At 40.1% G+C, this 22,563-nt stretch overlaps 1 protein-coding gene across 1 annotated transcript in view; it reads left to right on the top strand.

The window, feature by feature from the left end:
- Window positions 1-22,563, top strand: part of stoml3b (stomatin (EPB72)-like 3b) — a 38,795-nt gene that overhangs the window by 10,446 nt on the left and 5,786 nt on the right. Inside the window, exons 3-6 of the mRNA XM_028800174.2 lie at window positions 4,636-4,708; window positions 5,835-5,917; window positions 14,989-15,192; window positions 21,560-21,694. Of these exons, the coding sequence (XP_028656007.2) occupies window positions 4,636-4,708; window positions 5,835-5,917; window positions 14,989-15,192; window positions 21,560-21,694 (495 nt within the window). The remainder of the gene's footprint in view (window positions 1-4,635; window positions 4,709-5,834; window positions 5,918-14,988; window positions 15,193-21,559; window positions 21,695-22,563) is intronic.

Below are 22,563 nucleotides of genomic sequence, written 5' to 3' on the forward strand. Positions count from 1 at the left end.
AAGAAACCTTAAAATTTATCTCTGATACCTTCTGTAAAAGAGGACACGGAACATGGACAAACATTTAGGGCAGGGGTCCCCAACTCCAGTCCTGGAGGACCACAGTGGCTACACATTTTCATTCTAACCCTTGTCTTAATTAGTGACCTGTTTTTGCTGCTAATTAACTTCTTTTGAATTCATTTGAATTGACTTGTTTTTTAAAATTTGTTCCCCTGAATTTCTTCCTCGTTCCTCTGAATTGCTTCATTTCTTTCCTTAAATGACACCCAAACAGAAATGAAATGTGAAGTGAGTGAGCCAACACAAGACAAACTAAGTCAGGGCCTCAAACTCCAACCAATTTCACTCCATCCAGTTGCTTAATGAGGTGCTGATTCTTGTTGTTAATTAAACTTCTTCTTTAACTCCATGGCTTGTTGCTGTTCTCATTGTGCAATAGCAGACATTTCCAAAATTGTTGATTTTCACTTTTCTAAGATCACTGTTCAAATGTTTTGTGGACCTTAGCAGATCGACATTCCTGAGACTTTCATCTTTCTTTATTTTCAGATATTGTATGATGGACACCAGTTGTTTTGGCTCATTTTGTATCTCATTATTGTTTGGCAGCTAATTAAAGAAAAAGAAACGATTAAGAGCTCTGAGTCTTCAAGAGCAAGTCAGTTAAAATTAATTCAAAAGAAGTTAATTAGCAGCAAAAACAGGTCACTCATTTAAGAAAAGGGTGAGAATGTAAACCTGCAGCCACTGCGGCCCTCCAGAACTGGAGTTGGGGACCCCTGCTTTATGGCATCTTGAATAATGTGCAGTAAAGAAAAAACAAATTAATAAATGTTTGTTTATTGAGATATGAGGGCCATCTTTTCAGACACAAGTCCAACACCAAACTGAATTGAAATGGCAGATTCCTGGCTTATAAAGGCTGTCGTGAGGAATGGACAGGTCCAGGAGGGCAGACAACAGAAGTTGGCGTCCAGCAGTGAAACGTCCATCAATCTTCAGTTCTGCAAAAGGCGGAAGAGTGGAAGGCATTACAGCACAACGCCAACCCCTGGTTCAGCGGATAATTGCCCACTCCAGAGCCCTTAAGCTGCATCCCAAACACACACATGTGACACTTCATAGTGACTCGCGTTTCAGATATCTCATGTACATTTTACATTCTAATCTGGGAGGAAAGCTGGGCAACTCTTCATTTCATAATATCTCAAAATGTCTTTTTGGTCAATTTCAGATTCCTAAAAGTATATTTCATCCATCCATCCATCCATCCATCCATCCTCTTCCACTTATCCGAGGTCGGGTCGCGGGGGCAGCAGCTTGAGCAGAGATGCCCAGACTTCCCTCTCCCCGGCCACTTCTTCTAGCTCTTCCGGGAGAATCCCAAGGCGTTCCCAGGCCAGTCGAGAGACATAGTCCCTCCAACGTGTCCTGGGTCTTCCCCGGGGCCTCCTCCCGGTTAGACGTGCCCAGAACACCTCACCAGGGAGGCGTCCAGGAGGCATCCTGATCAGATGCCCGAGCCACCTCATCTGACTCCTCTCGATGCGGAGGAGCAGCGGCTCTACTCTGAGCCCCTCCCGGATGACTGAGCTTCTCACCCTATCTTTAAGGGAAAGCCCAGACACCCTGCGGAGGAAACTCATTTCAGCCGCTTGTATTCGCGATCTCGTTCTTTCGGTCACTACACATAGCTCATGACTGTAGGTGAGGGTAGGAACATAGATCAACTGGTAAACTGAGAGCTTCGCCTTGCGTCTCAGCTCCTTTTTCACCACGACAGACCGATGCAGAGCCCGCATTACTGCGGATGCCGCACCGATCCGCCTGTCGATCTCACGCTCCATTCTTCCCTCACTCGTGAACAAGACCCCGAGATACTTGAACTCCTCCACTTGGGGCAGGATCTCGCTACCAACCCTGAGAGGGCACTCCACCCTTTTTCAAATGCATTTTAAGATATCTTTAAAGAGATATGAACTTATTTCAAAATAACAGAATATCATTGTCACATGCCTACAATACAGTTTACAATATCTTTAATACATTTGTAGATATCTCAAAATAGGTTCCTGTCCCATTTCAGATAGATGAAATGCATTTTAAGGTATCTCAAAATAACTTTCAGCTCATCTCAAGACATCTCAAAGTACTTTTCCAGATATGTTTCGAATTTGACAGGACAGGAAGAAGAGGATATTTTTGACAAAGTGATTTCGAGAAATCTCAAAATGTATTTCAGGTATCTTAAAATGCCTGGGCAGTCAATTTGGGTACTTGAGATCTGTTAAAATGGACACCGTTTTTCTGAAGTATCTGAAAATCTACTTGAGATATCTTGAAATGTATTGCAGATCTCTTAAATTGTAAAGAAATATATGTTAATATTTCTGGAGATAAGCTTCAGTGGTCATAAAAAGTGTACTGCATTTTACGATAGCTGACATTCACTTTGGGATATCTCTAATTGATAATTTGGCATGTGTGGCAGTCAGATGGGGGTTTATGCCCAGCCAGGACGCCTGGAAGGACCGGGAAAGGGAAGCCGCCCTGGTCTGTATGGGGGCCACGGGAACCAAGCATGGAAGCTCAAACCTATTGGGGCCCATGGCCACCACAAGGGGGCGCCCGGAGGATTGAGGAGCCCTGGATGGCAGCACTTCCACCACACCTGGAAGTGCTGCCGGAAGGAATACCAGGGACACCCGGAGTGCTTCCGGGTGCTCATGCGGCACTTCTGCCACACCAGGAAGTGCCGCAGGAAGATCGTCAGAGGGCACCTGGAGCACGTCCGGGTGGATATTAAAGAGGCCGCCTTCCTCCAGTCGGGATGAAGAGAACAAAGCTCGGGAGAGAGGAGCAGAGGCGGTGAAGGGAGGACCATTAAGAGGCCTGGACTTTAGAGAGGTGTTTGGTGCAGGACAATTTATTGTAAATAAACGTGCGTTCAGGACTTCCTGTGTCTGTGTTGGTGTCCGGGCTGGCTTCCCACACATGCCATAATATAAGATAATAATTAACAGATAACTATGCTATAGAGAAAAGCAGAATTTAATTTATCCCGCAATTTTCTAACAGGCTTATCTAGTTCACTGTCATGGCGGCAGGCACACTCAGTCATAGAGGGCCACTGCCCATCCAGCCATTGTCTTTCATTTTAACCCTGTCGGCCCTGGATTTTCTGTTTTTATTGGAAAAATTATTTTGGAAGACATTTCACCTTTGGGGTGTCTAGGAAACTCAAAAAATGAAAAAAAATCATCACTATTATTATATAACTAGCTGTGTAAGCCTGTGCTGTAAAAAGCCTGGGCTCTTGGAAACCGTGGATTCTGGCACTTCAATCAATCAATCGCATCGGTTGTGCATCAGCAGTTAAGCGAGTTTGTCTTTTCTCTGAGGTTTTGTTTTGCCATTGTACTCGCCTTCCTTGTCTATCAGCGGCTAAGCGAGTTTCTCTCTCCTCGGAGGTTTCATTTTGCCGATGTACTCGCCTCGCTTGTGTTTTAGTGGCTAAGCGAGTTTCTCTTTCCTTTGCCGTTTCATTTTGCCGACGTGCTCGTCTCTGTTGTCTATCAGCGGCTAAGCGAATTTCTCTCTCCTCGAAGGTTTCATTTTGCCGACGTGTTCCGGCCTCGCTTGTGTATTAGCAGCTAAGTGAGTTTCTCTCTCCTCAGAGGTTTCATTTTGCCAACATGCTCACATCTCTTATCTATCAGTGGCTAAGAGAGTTTCTCTCTCCTCGGAGGTTTTGTTTTACCGATGTGCTCGCCTCGCTTGTGTATTACCGGCTAATTTCTCTTTTCTCATCAGCTTCACTTTGGTGACAGAGTCGCTTTCTTTAACCCTTTGCAGTCGTATTTAATTTTCAACGTCACGCTACATTAGTCGTAATTAATTATTGAAAAAACGCCAATAATTACAGCAGTTATTTTTTTCAAGCACGTAGGAATAACACAGGCCACTTTTCTCGACCAGGCGACTGTGCAAATCGGTCAGAAACTTGCAGGGCCACCAGCGGTGGCCTGACGACCTATAGCGCACTTTTTACTAAGGCCAGTTTTCTGGCCTAACGACCGCAAAGGGTTAAGCTTCATGCTGTAGCCTCGCACTTCCAGGCTGGACAGACAGACAGACACACACACACACATTTCCACGCGTAGACGTTTATAAACCCGTGGCCCTGTAGTTAGGATATAGCGGGATGTATAATGGATGGATGGATGGACGTTTATAAATAAGATAGCTGCCAAATACTTCATTCTTCTTTAGGAAATAAAACTGAAAGTGGTGTGTACAGTCTGGAAGCGTCCATTTTCACTTCTATGTTTCGCAGACTGTATGCTAATCTCTCCGGGCTGCACTAATAGTAGCACGTCCGGTTCCAATGGCTGCAAACGTACCTGTGATTTACCAAAACAGCTGCATATGTATGTACTAGTAATAGGATGTCAGGGCCGAAAGGGTTAAGGGCTACTGCCATCCTGGAAGCTTTGAGCCAGAGTAGCTTTGCCAATTAACCTAATCTGCACATACGAATGATTTTTCAAATTTGAAAATTTAAAAAACAAAAAACATTTTTGTTGTTAACAAAGCATTATTGGAGATTCAGTTTTTCTTATTTCCTTTCAGATTGTTCAAGAGTATGAACGAGCTGTCATATTCCGACTTGGACGAATAGTATCTGGCAAAGCAAAAGGCCCAGGTAGGTCAATTTAAAAAAGTGAAATATTTAATGCAAAAATGTCCACATAATTTAATTAATGGGGAATGCATCTTAAAGTAGCAGGCAAGCCTTCAGTTTGTGATGAAGTTATGCCATTCCAACTGTGTTTTTCTATCCATTTTCCTTGTTCCAAGGTGCTGCGTCCAGTCCTAGAAATATCAGAAACATGGCAGGAACCAACCCTGAATTGTGGTGTACCAGTCCATCTCGGGTCTCACTCACTCATGCAGGGCTCATTTAGAGTCAGTTAAGCTAACCTGGGAGGAAAGCTGGAGAACTAGCAAATAAACAACATAGCAATTGGGAGAGGGAGCTCACAACCTCCACACAGACATTTAAACTGGTCAGGTTTGAATGTTACTCCCTGAACCTTTGGAGCAGTAGCACTAACCTCTGCAGTGCCATACCACTCTACTTCTCCATGTTTTAAGTTGAAAATGAACAGAATGAGCTCCAGTTTGTTCCCCCTCCTCATAGCTCCAGGGTCCTACTTTCAAATCTTGTTCACTGCTTTATTTTACAGTGATAGTCAGGACTTTCTCTATTTACTCCATCTCCTCATGCATTTTAAAGACATGTTGGTCAGGTCGATTGGTTTGGAGTTTCTGAGTGTGCACTAGAAAGGACTGGCATCCCCATGCACAGTTAGCTCTTGTAGGTGTTTAGGTTGTCGGAGTAAAACAAGAACACCAGGAGGAAAACTGCAGACAGATACCAGGGGAACATGCAACTCGCACACAATCAGAAACTGGGCCTGCGACCGACCATGAGACACCAACTGTGTCAGCTTACTATCAATCATTACACATGCACAGTAGGTGAAAGTAATAACCAAGTCCGTGGTCCGTGACAAACAGTCCTTAAAGTCCACGTGACATTCACCAAGTGCTTCAGTGAAACAATGCAGCTAATCAGCAAAAAGGAAGACTTTGAATGTGGCTCTCTAGTTAACTAAATTTAGACAAAGCTCAGGTCTTGAATTACTCATTGATTACTGTGTGGAGAACAGAAATGTGATGGCAGATTAGAGACAGATGAGGAGTAATCTGTGAAACTACTGAATGTTAACAACATGAAAAGATCATCAGCTTGTATTTTTTTGTAGGAATTTTCTTTGTGCTGCCCTGCACGGACTCGTTTATTAAAATTGACATCCGAACTATTTCATTTGACATTCCTCCTCAAGAGGTAAGACGATTTTATTCAGTTTAAGTTTAATCAGATCACCTCTAGTGAATAACCTGAAAAGGTACAAAGGGAGCCAGTAAGCAAACACGTTTTTAAAAAAAATTAGGTTACCAAAAACTGAAAAATAATGTACCGTATTTTTCACTCCATAATACGCACCTGACCATAAGACGCACCTAGGTTTAGAGGAGGAAAACAAGAAAAAAAATATTCTGAACCAAATGGTGTACTAATAATATTTCAATCATGTAAAGTCAACAGCGGTATTAAGAACCATCATCACTGTCATTAACAAGTGAGGAGAGATTTTAAGGTTCAAGCACTCTTCTAGTTTTCTGGAAACCCAAAGAACTCCTCATCAAAAGTGTCAGAAGTTATGAAGCTCAGTTGCTCACAATCACTGATATCACTTTCTTTGCTTTCTTCGTATACGATACTATCTTCAGTTCCATCTAAGGCATTGCTAATGGCAGCTTCCACCTGCAGCTATAGACTCTTCAGTACATGAGGGACTCTCCACGTTAGTGTTTAGATCTGTGTGCCCAAAACATTAACATTTATATGTTACATACATAAAAGCCAGATCGAATGTTATTTACCTTGAGTTATTTACTTATACAGCGTAAAGTCACAAGTAGACTGCAGAGCTTCCTGTGTTTGATCGACACAGGCACGCTCAAAAAATACACATGTAATGCCACGAAAAGTGCATGCTGACACTTTAGTACGAAAGCAATGATACGAGAATGCAGTCAGACTTCTTTTTTGGGCACATACACCATTCAGATCTAAACACTAGCGTGGAGAGTCGCTCGCGGCAGGTGGAAGCTGCTGTTGCTGTACTTTGTATATAAGAGCCAGATCGAATGTTATTTACCTATTTACCTTGATTTAATTACTTACTTCCTACAGCGTAAAGTCACAAGTAGACTGCAGAGCGTCTCGTGTACAAATACAAAGTACAGCGACGGCGAAAGTGCGATGCGCATTATTTCTCCGATGTAGAACCCTCTTCATCATCTGAGTCAGGTCAGGTAATACACATCATGGTCTGTGACGCAATATTTGCTCCATTTTGACGCACAGACAGTTCCAACCTTCTTTTGGGGAAAAAAAGTGTGTCTTATAGAAAGAAAAATACGGTACCTTACCAAGTAATACAAAAAAGCCTTTTTAAGGGAACAAGTAACAGGTTAGCAAGTTACCTGAAGCAGTGAAAGTTAATTTGGTCTCCCTTGTCCTTCCACATGTCAGCTCTTGTTGATTACTTATAAATCCTCTACCTGTGGAAAAGTAGTTCTAGAATAAACTGTGTAGTATTATTTGGACAGTTTTGCAATGTATATTGCTAGTGTGCAATTAACAAAAGATGCAAGGCAGACAAATGTGGAGGTTGTAAACCTTTTGACTGGTAGTGTAGCTCTTTCACATCCGTATATGGTTTTTATATAGAGCCTTTCATATCTATCTATCTATCTATCTATCTATCTATCTATCTATCTATCTATCTATCTATCTATCTATCTATCTATCTATCTATCTATCTATCTATCTATCTATCTACAGGTCCATAAATATTTGGACAGAGACAACTTTTTTCTAATTTTGGTTCTGTACATTACCACAATGAATTTTAAATGAAACAACTCAGATGCAGTTGAAGTGCAGACTTTCAGCTTTAATTCAGTGGGGTGAACAAAACGATTGCATAAAAATGTGAGGCAACTAAAGCATTTTTTTAACACAATCCCTTCATTTCAGGGGCTCAAAAGTAATTGGACAAATTAAATAACTGGAAATAAAATGTTCATTTCTAATACTTCATTGAAAACCCTTTGCTGGCAATGACAGCCTGAAGTCTTGAACTCATGGACATCACCAGATGCTGGGTTTCCTCCTTTTTAATGCTCTGCCAGGCCTTTACTGCAGCGGCTTTCAGTTGCTGTTTGTTTGTGGGCCTTTCTGTCTGAAGTTTAGTCTTCAACAAGTGAAATGCCTGCTCAATTGGGTTAAGATCAGGTGACTGACTTGGACATTCAAGAATTTTCCATTTCTTTGTTTTAATAAACTCCTGGGTTGCTTTGGCTGTATGTTTTGCGTCCTTGTCCACCAGTATCATGAAACGCCGCCCAATCAATTTGACTGCATTTAGCTGGATTTGAGCAGACAGTATGTCTCTGAACACCTCAGAATTCATTCGGCTGCTTCTGTCCTGTGTCACATCATCAATAAACACTAGTGTCCCAGTGCCACTGGCAGCCATGCACGCCCAAGCCATCACACTGCCTCCATCGTGTTTTACAGATGATGTGGTATGCTTTGGTTAATGAGCTGTTCCACGCCTTCTCCATACTTTTTTCTTGTGATCATTCTGGTAGAGGTTCATCTTGGTTTCATCTGTCCAAAGAATGTTTTTCCAGAACTGTGCTGGTTTTTTTAGATGTTCTTTAGCAAAGTTTTTGTATCACGCTGGCTACCTTTGAAAGGTCTATACAATCTAACCGAAGCCAAGGGCTAATCGCTACCCCTGACAAGTACGTAATCTAAATAGACACAGTTCATTTCATTAACAATTAGTGGTCATTGCTAAATGTCAGTAAACAAAAGGACAACTTCAACAAAGCAATGCTCAAGCTATTTCAATCATTACTTATGTTTACTTGAAGAAGAAGGCAGGTGTAAAAGTTTGATATGAAACCATACAACCTGAACGAGTCAAATCAGGGTGACACAGCAAGCTTCTTATTAGGTGGCTGTAGCTTTGGCGGCTACATTCTTTATTTTCTTAAACCAGGTGTGATGTTTGGGAGCGGAGGGGCACTTTGTAGGTGGCAAAGTCTGACCAAGTTTTCTTAGTAATAATAATACATTTTACTTACACATCACCTTTCCTATTCTCTTCTGTTTGTCAGTTATTTCTCCCTCTCTCTTCCTCATTTTAAAGTCCCACCCCTCCATTTCACATATTCTCATAAGTATACACACACTGGTCACTTTAAGTTTAAAAATACACATTTTAATTTAACAATTTTACACTCATTTTCTCAGAATTTCTGTTTATGTCTATTTTGCATACACCTAATCCCAAATTTGACCTCATGAATATTAATGATCTGATAAGGTCTTTGTACCTTCCATGCTATTTTAGTTACAAAACATTTTGATTACAGAAAAGTCCGTTTATAAGTTCTAAAATATAGCTGTAGTCTTGGTCACACAGTTTAAGAGTCATCATTTAAACAATTCTAAAATAAAATCACACTAAAATACAACACAAATGAAATAGTACAAGTCATAGTTGGCATACTGTAAACAACAACATTTCATTCTACAGCACATTTTCATATAAATAATTCAGCTCAAAGTGCTTCACAAGATGTCAAAGAGAAAGTTACAAGAAAAGAAAATAACTAAGATTAGGAAATAATATTGAAGAATGAGTAACAAAGAAAAAAACAAATAAATCTATAAGATCTTAAAAAACAGATCAAAATCAAGTAGAACATTTAGCGTCCTTATATACAATAACATGATGTAAATCTCTAAAGATGAGTCTGGTGATTAGGCCAGATGGCTGGGAGGACAGAAAAAGAAAACAGTTAAGCTGGAGAAAAAAAATAACAAAATCTGCAGGGGTCCCAAGGCCAAAAGACCACCCAGCCCCCATTGGGAATTCTACCTAATTTAAATGTTCTTAAGTTAGTCCTCTTTGTTTCCAGGCTTCATATAAGAGGATTTGAAGAAGTTGGTCTCATAGTCAGCTGAAGCACCCTCCTTCATGCCAACATCACAGGTGGCTGCATGGAGCCTCCATCAGGCATCATGCTGGTGGAGCAAATCACTGCCACAGAAGAACTGTAAAAGACAGCAAGAGAAAAGTAGAGATTAGTAAAGATTGCAAGTACCAGGAGTATATGATATTTCAATGCCTATATAGTCTATTGGGAATACAACTAAAATGTAGCTATGAAAAAGCCAAATAAAAATAATGGGTTTTTAGCAGTTTTTTTGAAATGTTCCTCAGTACTAGCCTGCTGTATCTCAATTGGTAAACTATTGCAGATTTTAGGTACATAACAGCAAAAGGCCGCCTCATCACTTCTTTTAAGTTTTGCTCTTAAAATTATAAACAGGTCACCATTTGAAGATCTAGGGTTACGACTTGAAGAGTAGGGGGACAGACATTCCAAAATATAGGAAGGGGAGAGATTATGTAAGGCTTTATACAATACAATACAATACAATTTATTTTAGTCTAGCCCAAAATCACACAAGAAGTGCCCAATGGGCTTTAACAGGCCCTGCCTCTTGACAGCCCCCCAGCCTTGACTCTCTAAGAAGACAACTAAAAACTCCCAAAAAAACCTAGTAGGGAAAAATGGAAGAAACCTTGGGAAAGGCAGTTCAAAGAGAGACCCCTTTCCAGGTAGGTTGGGTGTGCAGTGGGTGTCAAAAAGAAGGGGGTCAATACAATACAATACACAGAACAGAACAAATCCTCAATACAGTATAAAAATAAAAATTTTAGAAGTACGGAGCAGAATTTAACAATAAATGATATCACATAAGAAGATTTGGATATATTTAGAGTCCTGGAGACCTCATCCATCAAGCTGTCTCCCCCATTTGGCCATTCCATGGCTGAAACAGCGCTGGACAAGCCAATCCGATGAAAGGACCCCTCTTTCTCACGATTCCTGCGATCCTCCATCAGGGACGACTTTACCTTAGGCAGGCAAAACAACTTGACAGGTGGGCCGTGGCACCAAGTGCCACATTTGAGTACCAAGAAGAGAAACAGAATAGGTGAGGGTTAGTATCCAATTATAAATATCATGTTACTTATGTTTTAGTGCTAATGACTAACAACAGAGATGCAGTATGTACAGTTAATCAGCAGCTCTAGTCAGGGTGTGCTAAACTGAAGTAGTGAGTCTTCAGCCGGGATTTTAAAGCTCAGGCAAAAGGGACATCTCTTATAATGGTAGGTAGACCATTCCACAGTTTAGGGACCCTGTAACTAAAAGCTCGACCTCCCACTGTTATTTTATTAATCCTTGGAATCATAAGCAGACCGGCATCTTGAGATCTTAATGTGCACTCTGGTTTGTAAGTCATGATAAGTTCAGACAAGTAAGCCTGACCTTGGCCATTTAATGCTTTATATGTTAAAAGGAGGATTTTGAAATCTGCCCTAAACTTAACCGGGAGCCAGTGTGAGAATTTAAGAACTGGAGTTATGTGTTTGTATTTTCTTGTTCTTCTCTTATACACCATTACTAGTATTTTAAAGTCAATTCTAAATGACACGGGTATCCAATGTAACAACACTAAAACTGGAAATTTTAACTAGAAATTTTCTTTTTCTAGTTAAGATTCTGGCTGCTGAATTCTGCACTAATTGTAACCAAGTAATGTCTTTCTTAGGTATTCTTCTTAGGAGTTCATTACAGTAATCTAGTCAACTAAAAAGACCTGAAATATTTTTTCTGTATCTTGTAATGTTATATATAAGAGGTCTAACTTTTGTTATATTCCTTAAGTGAAAAAATGCTTTCTAGTAATCTGGTTAATATGTGATTTAAAGTTTAGGTCAGAATCAATAGTTACCCCTTAAATTCTTTACCTTCACCTTGACCTTTAAGCCTAAGTGGTCAAGTTTATTTCTAATACCCTTGCTATTTCCATATTTGCCAATCACAGAGATTTTGGTTTTTTTCCTTATATTGTTTGAAAAAGTTACTACTCATCCATTTGGAAATACTGCTAAGACATTGGATCAGAGAGTCAAGAGCCTCAGGGTCATCAGGAGAGTTGATAAATAAAGTTGTGTGTCGTCTGCATAGCTGTGGTAACTCTCCTTGTGTTTTGAGATAATCTGACCTAATGGAAGCCTGTAGATTGGAAAAAGCATCGGACTCAGAATATATCCTCATGATAACACCATATAAAATATCATACATATCCGAAGTATAATCAGCACAACTAACAAAGAATAAATAAATAAGACTGAAACCACTTTAAGACTCTGTCAGAGAAGCCCACCCATTGTCTAAGGCGACTTACTTATAAGAATACTGTGGTCTGTGGTGTCAAATGCTACACTCAAGTCTAAGAGAACAAGAACAGATAAATGGCCTCTGTCGCATTAACCTGCAAATCATTTACTACTTTAACTACCACAGTTTCTGTACTTTGTTCTAAAACCTTGATGAAACTTGTCAAGAATAGAATGTTTAATCAAATTATCATTTAGCTGCTTAAAAACTGTCCTTTCAGGAATTTTGCTAAAGAAAGGCAGGTTAGAAATTGGTCTAAAGTTGTCAAAGACAGAGTTTAACAAATACAGTCTTTGGGCAGTCAGGGAAGACCCTCGTATCTAATGATGAGTTGACTATTTCAAGTATCCTATCAATTACAACATCAGATTCACTTTTTTTCTATTATCATTTATTCTGTGTTTAAAAAATTTAGCAAAAGCCTCACAAGTTTCACTAGTAGTTTTTAGGAGGTATTCTGCTGAGTTGGCTGGGTTTGGAGACAATCAATAGTTGAGAATAAAACATTATCACATTATTTTGTAGAAATAGGACTGTCTTTCAAGGTGTACTGCATTGTTATATTCAGTTATTTTTGCCATCAATATTTCATAGTGGTCTGTTTAGTTTAGTTTTTCTCCATTTACACTCAGCATGTTCTCTTTAACTCAGACATTCTTTGGGTCCTCCAAGGTCTAATAGTGCTGGGGAATTTCTTAACAGCATTTTCAGGGGCCACTGTGTCAGCTGCAGCTCTCACCTTAGCTTTAAAATTTTCCACCTTAATGGTTACACTATTAGCATTATTAACGTTTATTAATGACTAAAACTAATGAGAAGCGGGTTATCAGTATTTCTACATCAAATAATTTGCAAAAATGGTCCGATATATTGATATCCATGATCTACCTTACATAAACTTGTAATCCTTTTGAAATCACTAAATCCAGAGTGTGTCATCCCTTAAGTGTGGGTGGCTGATGTGTTGACTATGATCAAAAGAGTGCATCAACTTTATATGAATTCTTTTGCTTTTGGCTCACATTGGTTATCCACATGAAAACTGTAATTGCCTACAATTAGGAACCTCTCATAGTTAGTTTTTATTATAAATACTAAGTCTGAGAAATCCTCAATAAAAGATGCATTATATTTTAAAGGTCTACAAGTGGTCAATACAAGAGACTGCAACACTCCTTGAATAACCACTGCAACATATTCGAAGCACACAAAAGTACCAAAATCTTTAGTTTAATCCACTTGAGTAAATGTTTACTAAACCACCACCTTTTTGGCCTTGGCGAACTGAATTAACTAAACTGTAATTTGGAGGTGCTGCTTCAATTAACACTGCCACGCCATCAGAGCTGAGCCACATTTCACTTATGCATAAAGTTTATTTTCCTATCTCATATAACATCGTTGATGTAAAAACTCTTGCTGGTTAAAGCTCTAATACTTAACTAAAGCCACATTTAAGGTCTTGGAAGAGCAGAGCTGAATGGGAGTGTTACTGCAGTTTGAAATGGTAATTTAATTATTTCTGCCGCTTTTATGTGGATTTTTTATTTAATGTATGATCTGTTATTATAGTTCTAATAAAGTGCAAATCTATAGGTGAAATGATAATTAAGGTATTTACATTTATACTGCTTTGTTCGGGTTTTTTAGTTAGACTGTTTTATTGTTACAGTGCTAATACAGTGCACATCTATAGGTGAACTTACTACAGAATGATCACATCCTAACACAGCATTATAAAAAATATTAGGACAAAATTGCATAGTCAAGACAGCCAGATTACCTTTGAGATATATTTTACCTAGTCACCGAATCTGTTTGGATGTAGGCCATCATGTCTGTAGAAAAGCGTCCTCTCCCTGAAGAGGTCCCAGTTATCAACAAAGCTGATGTTTCACCTCTTGCAGAAGGTTCTTATCCATGTGTTTAGGGCTGGGAGTCGACTGTAGGTTTCATCAGATCTACAGAACATTGGAACTGATACAACAATTCTCACAGCCAGGATCTTGTCCTTCATGGCCTGAATGAGGGATGTGAAGTCCATCTTCAGGAATTTCGACTGTTGATACTGAATGTGGCTGACGCCATCATGGATTACAATCGTCCCAATAGTCCTGCCCTTGTGCTTCTCAAGGACTATTGGGACTCCTTTTTCTACATGTTTAACTCGTGCACCTGGAAAACATGACACGAATGTTTTATGGTCAGGTAACCGTTAGTTCAGGTGCTGCACGGTCGCTTCTCTTATAACGACCGCATCACCACTGTCAGCAGGAATGGCAGGGGGCAGGGAGGGTCAAAGCAGTTGTGTGTGGCAATGCTAGATTGAGGAAGTGGAGATGACTTGTTGATGTTCACAGGTTCCATCGTTGTTATTGTGTGGAGCAGGAGTCAGTGTAAAGCTGGCTACGCCTGGGGTGCAACCTAGACACCAACAAAGTCTGTAAGAGGTGAGATTTCTGATCCCTGAGATGCAAGAAACTGTTGAATCTGCATCTCTAAGGATTCCAGTTCTTTGGCAATGTGTTGAAGCTCACAGTCAGCCATCCTGAAAGTGATGTCACCTATAGATTGATAGATTGATGGTAAAAGCACAATTTTTAAATTAAATTTTACGAGTGTTATTTAGCATAATGTAAAAGTACAATTTGGTTTGGTTTTCAGTGGGAAGAATGAGCATTTTCCTTATAGCATAATAAAAAATGTGGAGAAATGGCTAAGGAACCATAGAGTTGCTAGTTTAGTTTCAGCAGTTATCTCCTGGTTACCCTGAGCAAGTCACTTAACCAGCGTGAGCTCCAACATATAAATACTTGTGCTAAATACAGCATTTGTGCTTAAAAAGGGTTGTTTGATGTGGTAAGTTACAATATAACATTAAAGTTGTTTGTCACAAGTAAGCAAGTAAAGCAGTATTTGCATATTTTAACTCAAAGGTACCTCTTTTCACTCTTGCTTTGCCAAGTTTTAGAGTTAAATCAAAGAAAATAATACATTTTTTTATTATTCCAGATTCTCACCAAGGACTCAGTGACCATCTGTGTTGATGGAGTCGTTTACTACCGGGTACAATCTGCTGTCTCATCAGTTGCTAATGTTACGAATGCAGATTTGTCAACACGCCTGCTGGCACAGACAACCCTAAGAAACGTCCTCGGCACAAAGAACCTCTCTGAGATCTTGTCAGACAGAGAAGAAATCGCACACAATATGCAGGTAAGAAACGAACAATAAGAGAGAGAAACCAGATGTTTTACATTGAGAAGTCAACTACTCAGTAGCTGTGATGCTGCAATGGCAGGGGTAAAATTCAGGGGTAGGGCGTATTTAAATATAGCTGTACAGTGGTACCTCTGGTCACGACCGTAATTCATTCCAAAACTCTGGATGCGACCCAATTTGGTCTCGTCCCGAATGTAATTTCCCCATAAGATTGTATGTAAATACAATTAATCTGTTCCAGGCCGTACGAACTGCATGTAAATATATATTTTTTAAAGTTTTTTAAGCACAAAAATAGTAAATTATACCATAGAATGCACAGTGTAATAGTAAACTAAATGTAAAAACATTGCATAACATTGAGAAAACTTTGAACAACAGAGAAAACTAACATTGCAAGAGTTTGTGCTAGACCCTTACGAACCGCTCGCTATAAACACTATTTTTATGAGTTTTAAGCACAGGGAAAAAAAATTAAATGCCACTTCTCTTGTGAAACATTTCACACCATCCTCTGCTGGCTTTAAATTCCTCACCTTCGCCACTCGAAGAAGGATTTTTTTTAGCAAATTGCCATGAATCTTCCTGGCTTTCTCACATATGATCACCTCACTCACGCTATCCCCTGCAAGTTGCTTCTCGTTCAGCCACACTAGCAACAGTTTTTCCACCTCTTCCAGCACTTGAGGCCTCTGCTTGGTTACCATTGTAACTCCTTTTGCAACATCAGCTGCTTTGTTAGGCCCTGTATACGCAAACAAAAGAAAATGGGAAACGGAGAATGGGAAATCATTGGCGCGTACAAACGTGGTAGGGAAACTGGCCGCCAGTGTTTTGGTTCACCACCAGAGCACTGTGGTCATGAACAGGTGCAAAGTTTTGGCAAACTTTTTGATCGTAACCCGATTTGTACGTGTTCGGAAACATTCATGACTGGAGGTTCTACTGTACTTGTCAAAATCCAATTTATGAAGTATAACACAAATGATATTTGGAATGTAACGTCACATTGGTTTCAGTTCTTTGGTTTAGGTCATTGCTAACAATCTTCTAGTCCTTACAAAATCAGGTAAATCTACACTTAACAGGTTTTACTATTTAATTGGTTATTGAACAAAACAATAAGCCAACATGAAGAAGCCATATGTTAACAATGTAAATGTATTCCCAGTTTGGCAGCTTGAAGAACCACCACTGCAGATATTTTTTTCTTGATTAAACTTATCAGTCTCATCCATTACATTCCTTAAATTATGGTCCACTCCACCTCATAACACTGCCTCAGTTCATTGATATATGAGACTATTACTTACTCCACAGCTCTCTTAAGGCCTCACCACAGTTTCTCAATGGTCTGGAGTTTTGGACTTTGACTCCACCATCCCAAAACTTTGATTACATTTTTTTTAGCCACTTAATTGTAGAATTGCTGATATTTTTAGAATTAATTTTATGTAGCATGGTCTAGTCTTAGCTGTTGATATAGAAAAATGTATTCTTAAAATTGGCAATCTGTACGTATTAGAAAAGTATTATAAACACAGGAGAAAAGTAGACTCTACATTTTACTAAGCATTAAGATTTAAGTTAGGATTAACAAAGATTTATGCCTACATATTCTTTATTATTTTGAATTAGCTTAGAGAAGGGAATGTGAACTCATCCATCTATCCATCATTTAACCCGCTATATCCTAACTACAGGGTCACGGGGGTCTACTGGAGCCAATCCCAGCCAACACAGGGCGCAAGGCAGCAGGCCCGGCCTTAGGCATAGGCGAAGTAGGCAACCGCTTAGGGCCCCGGATCGTCTCCTTGGTCTAATTTTCATGCATTTTGCAGAGCTTCTAGGGGGGCCCTGGACCCCCCTTTCGCCTAGGGCCCCATAATACCTAAGACCAGGCCTGAAGGCAGGAAACAAACCCCGGGTAGGGTGACAGCGGAATGTGAACTAAATGGTTGTAAATCATGGTAGCAAGCAAGAATAGTTCGATTGACAGAACAGGGTATGAAATCCACTCCAAATAAGAATTACTGGTGGAATTAATTAGAGGCAGGATTAGAGCAATGGAATGTTAGACGTCCGATGAGGCAGAATAATGGCGTAAATAATAAGAAGTGTAATAAAAGGTGCTTATGGCTGGACACTCATTCCCATCTTAAGTGAGTCTGTATGTGCATTATACAATAAATCCTGATTCTACTGCCTGTCCTGAGACTCCGAGTGCTTTCTTTGGGGCTGCGGGTGCTCCTGCTGTGTCTGTCTGCTTCAGCATTCCTTTAGGAAAAACCAGTAGCTAAAGGCAGATTCAATAGTCAATCATCTTTCCCCCAACACCATGCTTGGCAATTTGTATGGAGTTTTCGTTTGTGTTATTGTTGTAGAAATGTTGTGGTTCATTCAGATATAACTTTGCAAATCTGTGCTTCACTGCCTTGTTCTTTTTGGAGGGTAGGGACATTTACATGACTACGCTTCCATGAAGTCTAAATCTGATTTTGGGGTCATGAACTCTAGTCTTCCTCATATTGACAGAGGCCTGTAAATCCCAAGAGCTTTTAGGTTCTTTGCCATTTTTAAACATCATGCCGATCAGATTGTTGAATAAATTTGTTGGGGTATTCACCCCCGGGAAGACTGGCATTGATTACAGATTATCTTAAATTTTCTTCATTAATAATCGGTCTTTCTCACCGAGGATGACACACTACCTGGCAAAGGCCTTACAACTCTACTCAGACTGAAGAGCAGCAATAATTGCTTATTGAAATTCCTGAAATTTTAAGTTCTTCCACGTGTTCAATACTAGACCAGTAATGTCACTAGACTGCTCTTTTTTTAGACACAATGTTTCACTAAGTGCACACATTAAAAATATTTTTCACTTTTATAAGATATAAAAATGTGACTGTTCCCCCTTAAAGAACCTTATCTGTCAATCAAGTCTTCGACAGGTGTGCTCTTTAACTCTTAATGTCTGAATGCCACATTTTATACATCTTTGGCTGTTGGATGATTTGTTATGGACTACTGGGGTGTGATGTCGCTTAATCACAAGCATCTCTTAATATGGAGCCCAGAAACTGGTTCTTTGGCTGTCTGCCACTCACTCTGATCCTGATTCCTGGCTCACCTAATCTGTCTAGAAGAGGCTTTTAAATCTCCTGCTAGGACTTATTCCCAGTCCCACCATATTATTCACTTGTTTCGGGTTCAGGAATCCCCCATAGAGCTCCTAGGGTCATCCAGCAAGAGCTCTCACGTGTGTCTGTGCAGTCCTGAACCTGAATATTTAAAGGAACAGACAACCTGACAGAAGTCTGAGAAATAAAGCTCTTGCTCTCGAAGACTCGGACCCCTTAATTGTTGTTTTATTCCTTAATTAGCTGCCAAACAATATCGAGATACAAAATGAGCCAAAACAGGAACAACAAACTGTGTCCACCATACAATATCTGAAAATAAAGAAAGATGAACGTCTCAGGAAAGCTGATCTGCTCAGGTCCATGAAACATTTGAACAGTGCTCTTAGAAAAGAGAAAATCAACAATTTTGGAAATCTGTGCTATTGCACAATGAGAGCAGCAACAAGCCATGGAATTAAAGAACGAGTTTAACTAACGACAAATCTCGGCGTCTAATTAAGCAACTAGTTGGAGTGAAATTGGTTGGAGTTTGAAGCCCTGACTTAGTTGGTCTCACTGTTGGCTCACTCACTTCACATTTCATTTCTATTTGGGTGCAATTTAAGGAAAGAAATTAAGCAATTAAGAGGAATGATGAAGAAATTCAGGGGAAGAAATCTTAAAAATGCAAGTCAATTAAACGTAATTCAAAAGAAGTTAATTAGCAGCAAAAACAGGTCATTAACTAAGGGAAGGGTTAGAATGAAAACAGCCACTGTGGTTTAACCAGGACCAGAGTTGGGGAACCCCGGTCTATAGCACACTCCTAAAATAAGGTCTCTTTCCCTACTGCTTTCCAGACAAATCCAGATGTCCTCACTAAGATGTGATTCATCATCCAACTGAAGAAGACTTGTATTTAAATTATTTAAAATAAACAGCAACCCCCCTCCTTTCCTGTTCTGTCTGTCCTTCATAAAAAATCTTGCATATGATCACAGAATGAATCAGAATTATTTTAGTGTAAAGTCCACAACACCACATCTTTTCTACCAATACACTATACCATGAATATAGGACAATAATCACTCTGTAAATCTAGGGATGCTTCAGGAAAAAGCAAAAAAAGAAAATTGATGTAAATACGAGGTGAGACACAAAAATTACCGGACTGGGCTATGGGCTTTCCAGGAAAACCGTCTGGAGGTCAGCCGAATGTGAATCATAGAACGATATCCCCTCCTACAGGCCCTCTCAAACCGCCGACCAGCTAGATATATCCTGTGAATAGCTCAGTCAGTATTTGCACAACAATCGCTACACGAGTGAAAAAATCAAACAGCGAAACAACATCAAATTTCCCAATAAATTGAACAAAATGGCCACAGAAACTTATGAAATGATAAAAACAGTGTACAGTGATAACAGATTGTCTCGCACGCAAGTTTTTGAATGGCACAAACGTTTCAAAGAAGGACAAGAAAATGTGGAGGGGGGGGGTGGGTGCTTCACCAAGACAACACTCCTGCACACAATGCTTTCTTTGTAAAGCAATTTTTGACTGATAAAAACATTCCTGTCCTCGATCATCCTCCCTATTCGCCCGATTTAGCTCCCTGTGATTTTTTACTTGTTCCCGAAAATCAAAAGTGACCTGAAGGGAATTTTTCTTCAATGGATGAAGTGAAGACAGAAATGGCAAGCCTGTTGAGGAGCCTCAAGCAAGAAGACTCCCAGCACTGTTTCTAATCAATGTACAGGAGGGGTAGTTTATAGAAGGTGACAGAATGCTGTAATTCATCAATAAATATTCAATTTATTGAGAAATTTGATGTTGATTCGCTGTTCGATTTTTTCACTCGTGTAGCGATTGTTGTGCAAATATTGACTGGGCTACTCACAGTTTGAGAGGGCCTGTAGGAGGGGATATAGTTCTATGATTCACATTCGGCCGACCTCCAGACGGTTTTCCAGGAAAGCCCAATCCGATTATTTTTGTGTCTCACCTCGTATTATAATTTCATAATAATATTTTTAAAGCATATATAAATAACTAGACATGGTCCATCCATCCATTATCCAACCCGCTGAAAACGAACACAGGGTCACGGGGGTCTGCTGGAGCCAATCCCAGCCAACACAGGGCACAAGGCAGGGAACCAATCCTGGGCAGGGTGCCAACACTAGACATGGTTTATACATTAAATAGTGTTAAGTGTGTTATTAAATATTCAGTAAATGAAAAGAAACTACATTTATTGGGGAGGTATTGTGACACATGGTCCCTAAGCTCAGATCCTGGCCCAGTTAACACCTATGCACTTTTCTTTGCTCGTGCTGTGCCTCCAGTATCCCCCTCAGTCAGGTTCGTATCTAAAGCAAAGTGCCGAAAAAACTAATGTTAGCCAGTTGAATCAAAGGAAAACTCTGTCAGCTCATTGTGACTTTAAGGATGTCTCTTTGTGTTGGGCCTGTTTCAGATAGATAGATAGATAGATAGATAGATAGATAGATAGATAGATAGATAGATAGATAGATAGATAGATAGATAGATAGATAGATAGATAGATAGATAGATAGATAGATAGATACTTTATTAATCCCAAGGGGAAATTCACAATAAAAGAAAAAAAGATACACGGAGCTGCTGAAAAGGCTGCCACTCTCGGCGGCGCCTGAGTCATATGATGTGTGCCCTTCTACATTCTTTCATAAAACCTCTCCTTTCTTGGCAAGTTTTTTTTTTCTTTTTCTTTCATGCCTCATCTTTTTGGTGATTTCGGGTCACAGAACCAGTGTATCCAGGGCTGTGGCCTACTCCCAATGCACTCCTCACTGAACTACCAAAATACAAACTCCGATCCACGCATCGCATGGAGTGTAAAAAAAAAACAACTGTCTTACCCACTCGAACCAAATGAGAACTCCACTGGCTTAAGAGACTCATGAAGCTGCTGCTTATCAGGGTGTTTCTTCTTTGAAGCTGGCATGCTTCTTTTGGGCCCCACTACATCTGCACTTGTTTCCCATGGCCCTGTGATGTTTCACCATGCTAGGACTCTAAATTAGCCTTACTGAGTGATTTTGAATTTAACCAGTCCAAAATCGGTTCCAGTTCGCACCCAATGTGGCTGAGATGGGCAGTGAATTGGATGGAGTGTGATTATAAAGACTGCATAGTTTGATGAAAAAATACCTGCAATAACATGAGAAGTCTTTATTTTTTTCTGTTTCAGGCGACCCTTGATGAAGCAACTGACAACTGGGGAATTAAAGTTGAACGTGTGGAAATTAAGGATGTCAAACTGCCCATTCAAATGCAGAGGGCAATGGCTGCAGAGGCAGAAGCTGCCAGAGATGCAAGAGCCAAGGTAAGTTTATTTTGTTGTTGTTACTTTTCTAAGCACCCCAAACCCCAAAACAACTTCACAGACACAAATCCTGGGTGCAAATACAAGGTTTATTAATAATAATTACCTTTACAAAGGCTTCTTAATAAACACAAACATGCTTCCAATCCCTCCTTCTATTCCTCCACTGCTCTTAGGCAAGCTTTGTCCTCTTCCACCCTGTTGTATCCAGACAAAAAAACTCTTACACACGGGTTTTGCCCAAACGTTTTTCTTCCATCCATCCATCCATCCATCCATCCATCCATCCATCCATCCATCCATCCATCCATTATCCAACCCACTGAATCTGAGCACAGGGTCACGGGGGTCTGCTGGAGCCAATCCCAGCCAACACAGGGCACAAGGCAGGAACCAATCCCGGTCAGGGTGCCAACCCACCACAGTCTTCCTTTTATTCTTTCTCTCTTTTCCCCACAAACCCCCAGTTCACCACACCCCCTTATTCCCATCCTGCCCCTTGTCTTTTATGAAATCAACTATGTACAAAACTCTTAAAGAAACACAGGGTTCAATTCTGAACGTAACACACCTGACTCCAGCTTGCCAGGTTGAGGCTGTGCGGCTTCTTTTATCTTGGACTCAGGAACACTTCCGGTGCTAAGGCATAACCTGTTGAAAGCACTTGTTCCAGTTATTAGCTAACACGTTTTTTTATTTGTCAATATTTGTTGATAATAATACTGTAGTGAGTAGGAGCTAAGTGCCAAGGCTGTAATTTCACAGAAAAGTGGATCTGCCACTTCATGCAAATGAAGACCACTACCAGAAACTAAATGGAAGGATGAAAGTTCTGCAAAGCTCAAAGAAGTCATGCTTAGCAAGTTGCG

The sequence above is a fragment of the Erpetoichthys calabaricus genome, chromosome 4 (assembly GCF_900747795.2).
Source record: "Erpetoichthys calabaricus chromosome 4, fErpCal1.3, whole genome shotgun sequence".
NCBI classification, from domain to species: domain Eukaryota; kingdom Metazoa; phylum Chordata; class Cladistia; order Polypteriformes; family Polypteridae; genus Erpetoichthys; species Erpetoichthys calabaricus.